The sequence below is a fragment of the Microtus ochrogaster genome, chromosome 7, assembly GCF_000317375.1.
Source record: "Microtus ochrogaster isolate Prairie Vole_2 chromosome 7, MicOch1.0, whole genome shotgun sequence".
Classification (NCBI taxonomy): Eukaryota; Metazoa; Chordata; class Mammalia; order Rodentia; family Cricetidae; genus Microtus; species Microtus ochrogaster.
Window position 1 is genome coordinate 4783378 of NC_022014.1, and position 6384 is coordinate 4789761.

The 6384-nt window shown below is 46.3% G+C and overlaps 1 protein-coding gene across 2 annotated transcripts in view; it reads left to right on the plus strand.

Annotated features, from left to right (window-relative positions):
* The first annotated feature begins 1934 nt into the window (after window positions 1–1934).
* Znf174 (zinc finger protein 174) overlaps window positions 1935–6384 on the plus strand; it is a 20585-nt gene continuing 16135 nt past the window's right edge. For both annotated transcript variants that reach the window (XR_003377141.1, XM_005349228.2), the window contains exons 1-2: window positions 1935–3022; window positions 4145–4367. Coding sequence is in view for 1 of the 2 variants with exons in the window: in XM_005349228.2 (XP_005349285.1) it covers window positions 2621–3022; window positions 4145–4367 (625 nt within the window). In the remaining variant the exon portion in view is untranslated. The remainder of the gene's footprint in view (window positions 3023–4144; window positions 4368–6384) is intronic.

Sequence of the window (6384 nt, forward strand, 5' to 3'; positions counted from 1 at the left end):
TCCCTTCCCTCTAGCCTGTCGGTAATGTATTTCCTGAGCAGTTGAAGCGCTCAAAGAGCATAGCCCTGTGCCTACATCACTGCAGGATTTCCCTTTCCTCTAGCATTTTCAGTTTCAGTTCTTCTGTTAAGGTCTTTAGTCCATTTAGAGTTGAATTTTCTGCAAGGTCGGGGCTTATTCTCATTCTTCTACCTCTGAATTCAGGATTTACTTAGCAACCACACAAGCCATTACAATTAAGTAAATAAGTCTAAGGCTGTCTAGAAATATATCCAATCAAATTGCTTCCTGGAAAAAGATATAAAAGCATAGAAACCTGGAACTGTTGTCTCTCTATACAATGGAATATTATGTGAGGACAGTACATCCAGACAGAACAGGAACCAGGTACAGGTACAGGTTTTAAGGGTGGTGAGAATGTCTAATAACTAGATAGAGTGGCCATCCAGCACTGTAAATAACAGTGGAATTGCTCACTTTATATCGCTTACTTTTATGTTGTGTGAAATTTTACTTAAAATTTTCTGTGTTCCTGTGCACCTGTGCATGCTTCGGTAGGCCAAAGGTCAGCTGTGGAGGGCATTTCTCAGGAGCTGCTCACCTTGTGTCACCCTCATCCTTGTGACCCTGCCGTTCCCTCTGCAAAGGTAAGAATTATTTTTAAATAATTCAGTAGTGGACATCTTGATTAGGTTTTTGTTTGTTACTTGCTTTTTAAAGATTTCTGGTTGTTTTTGTTTTGTTTTTCCAAGACAGAGTCTCACTGTGTAGCTCTGGTTGTTCAGGAACTTACAGGCAGACCAGGCTGGCCTTGAACTCACAGAGATCAGCCTGATTCTTCCTCCTGAGTCCTGAGATTACAGGCGAAGACCACTATGCCTGTCAGCTCTTTAAACTTTTTAAAGATTTATTATTTTGAATTATTCGTATGTGTGTGCTTGTATGAGAGTATGTACACGTGGGTGCAGGCTAGAGGTGTTGTTGCAGCTCCGAATACAACTCAAATCCTCTAGAATAAAACAGCAAACTAATACAACCCAAATCCTCTAGAATAAAGCAGCAAACACTTAACCACTGAGATGTCTCTCCAGGCCTCTTGCATTTTTGTTTCTTGTCTGGGCTTTTTTAAATATTATTATTATTATTATTATTAATATTATTATTATTATTATTATTATTATTATTATTTCTTTTTGTTTTGTTTGTCCATCTTGTTATTTTGAGGCAGGGTCTTTCATTGTTCTGGAAATTACCACCTAGGCTAGGCTAAGTGGCCCGGGAGTTCCAGGGGCCCTCCTGCCCTCCCTCCACCTCCCCAGCACAGGGATTGTAACAACTCACTACCACATCCGGTTTTTTCACATGGGTTCTCATGCTTCTGTGGTAAGCACTATTTCCACTGAGCTAACTCCCATCCTCAAGAAAAAAAAAATTAATTAAAAAAGTTTTCTAGTTCATGCTGACACATGCTGGCTGAGTCAGTGTGAGATTAGACCAAGGAGAGTAGGAAAAATGCTAGCGGTGAGGTCAGAGAAAGCCAAGGTAGGTAGGTCCTGCTCTGGATGAGAATTTCAAGGCGTATCCACCGCCCAGGTCCAGCTTCCCAGCACCCCACGGACGGATCCGAAGAGGTAAGACTTTCCAGCCAGTGTGAGGCCTGATCTTAAGCCCTCCACACCGCGACCGAGCGGGCGGAGGACCGCTGGAGTCCCAGACTTCCTGCACCCCAATCTTACCCGCAACCAACAGAGTGATGTAGTTAACAGTCTGGGGTACGAGTCAGGACATTGCGCGTGCGCCAGGACTCGTCACTGGACTACGACTCCCGGGAAGCACTGCGACTGGATAGATCACGTAGCCAATAAACAATTAAAAATGTTACAGGGACCCAATTACGTAGGGGAAAGGCGGACCTTCCCAAGGTTGCTCTCTCAGCCAGTGGGTGTCTCCGTGGCCCAGCTCCGGCCCCGCCCCCAGCCCATGTTCTTGGGGGTCCTGGTCTCCAGGCTCAGGACAGGTGGGTCGCCCGCTGGCGGGCGAAAGGTTCTGAGCTGGCTCAGCTCGCCGCAGGTGGCTACTGGAGCTGACACCCAGCACCGCGGTGGATCTGCGCGCCCCCTTGCTGCAGCATCACCTGGCTGAGCTGCGGAGCTGCACTCGCTACCCTTGGCGGGCTGTGGCCTCGCCTAGCTCTGCGCTTTTGCTCTCAGAGGTACTGGAGGTCGGAGTCTGCAGGATGCTGAAGAGTTGGTGCGAGCTATGCGCATGACAGCTTGAACTTTCTTGGGGATTCCTCTACCAGCCCCTTAGATCGTGTCATGCATGTCACCAGATAACAAAATTAAATATTCCCTCCAGTGCCCTTTTGGAATATTTTGACTTTTCTCCTTAAAAACTGACGAAAAGACCAACTCCTCCCACTGTCAGGAACTATCTTGTCTTCAGAGTCTGGGATAAGGGCTTGCAAATGAGAACGCTATCTATGTCTCTGCGGTCCTTCCACTCCTAATGCTCCCAGAGGAGCTTCGTTCCTACCGTTTTTCTAGCCTTCAGAGAGAGTTCTCCAGAGCAATGACCCAGAAGACTTGATTAGAGTGACGTTGTTTTCTGGGCCCCCAAAATGGCAGCTAAAATGGAGATAACTTTGAGTACCTACACTGAGGATTCTGACAGGCAAGAGAGACACATCATAATGAAGCTGGAGGAAAAACGTGGGCCCGCTCAGCAAAAAGCTGGCCCCGATCCTGAGCTTTCCCGCCAGAGCTTCAGACACTTTTGTTATCAGGAGGTGTCTGGACCCCAGGAAGCGCTCTCCCGCCTTCGACAGCTCTGCAGACAGTGGCTGCAGCCTGACCTACACACTAAGGAGCAGATTTTGGAGCTCCTCGTGATGGAGCAGTTTCTGGTCATCCTTCCTCCAGAGATCCAGGCGCAGGTCAGGCATCGATATCCAATGAGCGGCAAGGAGATTGTGACGCTGGTGGAAGATTTGCACAGAGCATCCAAAAAACCAAAGCAGTGGGTAAGGAGGGTCCTTTTTCTGTGTGTCCCAGGATCGCTCTGTCTTTTGGGGTAGTGTTTTGTCTCATGATCCCAGCTAGTTAGAGATTCCAGAGGAATGGATGACTTCAAAGTCGCACCCAGCCTCCAGGAACTCCCATTCTCCCTAAAAACGTTGTAACAGGGTTTCAGTAAACCCAGCCACTGGCACCCAGTGAGGAGGTAGAAGACTAAGATATTCCTTCATAGGCTTCATGACCTTAGGAGAGGAGTTTTAAGGTTCTGGAATCTCTACTGTCAGATCTTCCCTGACCCATTCTTGGTGAAGTTTTGCTACAATCAGAATTCTTGTCTGACAGGTCTAGTCTGTTCAATAGGGAACTAATTTGGGGTGAAGTTCCGTGGACTTTGTTCCAGTGAAGGGTCTACCATATTGCCTTTGAATGGGGAAGTCTCAGCTCAGTTCCCTGGTGTTGCTGCCCGACCCCATCCCCATCCCCAAAGCCAGCCCCCCAAAGCTGGAGCCTCTGAAGGAAGCAAGTCAGACGTGCTTTGGAAAATGGCACTGTGAGGGAACAGGTGAGTTCGTCTTCTTAGATCCGAGTACCTTGGACCTCTTTAGCAGAAAAACCTACCAGGTTGGAATGTTTTCCAGTGGTCCCTTATGGTATTGTTTTTCTGTTCCCAGGGGTCTGTCTCTAGCAGAAGTAGAGAGGGTTGGGATATGGAGCGGGAATGGTGGTAGTGACGACACTGTCATCACTGAGTCTGACATTTTCACCAACTCTCTTCGGAGGAGCTTGGCTGTGAAGCAGCCCCTTTTCCTTTCATGTATCTCCTTTGAAGGTCTTGGTGGTATCCGTAAAATTTGAACTCCAAGCAGGGGCGGTAGTGGCGCACACCTTTAATCCCAGCACTCAGGAGGCAGAGGCAGGTGGATCTCTGTGAGTTCGAGACCAGCCTGGTCTACAAGAGCTAGTTCCAGGACAGGAACCAAAAGCTACGAAGAAACCCTGTCTCGAAAAATCAAAAAAAAAAAAAAAATTGAACTCCAGGTTGTAAAGGGATCATGCTATAGCAGTGAGTGGCATGCTGCCCCCAATCCATCAAGGAATGGAGAATTAATGGCTAGCCCTTTTCCTAGGTGGCTGTTTGTCTGCAAGGGCAGAAGGTGCTCCTGGAGAGAACAGCAGCTCAGCCTGAAGAACAAGAACTTCCAGACTTTGGGCCCCAAACTCATAGCAGAGATATTCAAGAGAACTCCCTGGAAGAGCCTTCCTGGGAAGGGTCTCAGGCCCAGCTGAGTCCCCATCACTGGGAGAAATATCCCTTCTACCAGGAACCAGTTCCCAAACTGACTGAGACAGGTAAACACTCTACACTTGGGCCCGCTCATCAGCTGTTTCCATCATAGCATCTCATGGTTCTGCAAAGGTGTGTTGCACGTGACCACCTTTTAAAAGTTTACTGTGTGTGTATGGGGGGGGGAATGTCTGTCCACAGTGCACATGTGGGGGTCAAAGGACAACTCTGTGGAGTTATTTCTTACCTTATTTGGGTTGTGGAGATCAAACTCTGGTCTCTGGGCTTGAGAAATAACTTTGTTTACCAAGTCATTTTCCTGGCCAGTGCACACCTTTTAAAATTTTAGAGACAGGATCTCACTATGCAGCCCAGCCTGGTCTGGGACTCAGTATGTAGACCAGGCTAGCCTTGAACTCACAAATATCCATCTGCCTCTGGTTCCCAAATGCTAGATTAAAGGCCTGCATGGCTGTACCCAGCCTGTTTGGTTTTTTTGCTTGTTTGTTTTTGGAGAACTACTGGATTAGTCTGCAAAGTGGCTGCACCATTAGAGGCTCCTATCAACAAAGTGTAAGAGTGCTCTCCACATCCTGGCTAGCACTTAATCCTAGCTGCTTTTATTATGATGATGTAATAGCCCCTGAGATTTCGATTGTCATTTCCTTAATGAGTTACGATGTTTAAGCATTATTTCATATGTTTATTAAATTATATATTTTGGCCAATAGATGGCTTGGTAGGTAAAGGCACTTGCGACCAGGCTTGACAACCTGAGTTCAATCCCTGGGGAATACATGATAGAGGGAGAGGTATTTCTGCAAGCTGCCCTCTGACCACTACACGTGCTTTGTCATCCAAACAGCCACCCCTAACACACATACAATAAACATAATTAGATGTTTTAAAGGAAATTACATATCTTCTCTTTTGTTGGTTATCAGATATCTTGTAGCCTAGGCTGGCTTCAAAGCCACTACTTAACTGAAGCTGAACTTGAACTCCTGACTCTGCGGTACCCACCTCCTAAATCCTGTGAAGACAGGCCTTTGCCGTCACTCCCAGCTTATGGGAAAATTGTAGCCCTATACTTGACCCATTTTTCATTTGGGCTACTTGTCTTTTTATTGTTGAGCTTTAAGTGTTAAAATAACGTTCTGGATCCTAGACCTCGCAGACGATGAGAATTCATGAATGTTTTCCTTCTCATTCCGTGAATTATCCTTTCAGTTTCTGATGGTGTTCCATGAAGCACAAATGCTTTTGAAAGATGTTATGAATTTTTAAATATTTCGTGTGCATCTGTGCACATGTGGAAGACAGAAGAAACTTTGGGGACTCACATCTCTCCTTCCACTGTGTGGGTCCCAGGGGTCACACTCGGGTCATCAGGCTTGGCCAGAGCTGCCTTCACCCAGCCATCTCACCAGCCCAAATGTTTTTCATGTTGATAGTCTCTAATCTTTTCCTTTGCTTGGGCTTTTGGTGTCATGGTAAAATACCATTGGCAATCAAATGATTCAGATTTGCAGGTATGCTCTCTCTAAAGAGTTAAGTTTAGCTCTTGTGTTTTTATATCTTTGGTTCATTCTGAGTTAGTTTTTTGTATGTGACATTTCGTATGTGTTATTAAGGTTACTATAACAAAGTCCTTTAGGCTGGGCAATAAATAACAAATTTATTGCTAACACTTTTAAAAATTAAGTCCAAGGTCAGCTGGGGAGTTGACTTAGTGGATAAGAGTGTTTGCTGAGTTTCAATCCACAGAAACCCCCATAATGAAAAATCAGGCCTAGTTGTCTGCTCCTGTAATGCCAGTGCTTTGGGGGTGGGAGGAGACAGGAGGATTTAGCCCCAGAGTCAGTGAGAGACCCTGTCTCAAGAGAATAAGGCAGGGAGTGATAGAACAAGACGCTTGACGTCTTCTGCTTCCTTCACTTGTGCTTTACATAGACACACACACAAACACCTGCACCACACTCACACGCTAACACACACACACAAACACCTGCACCACACTCACACACTAACACACACACACAAACACCTGCACCACACACACACTAACACACACACACAAAC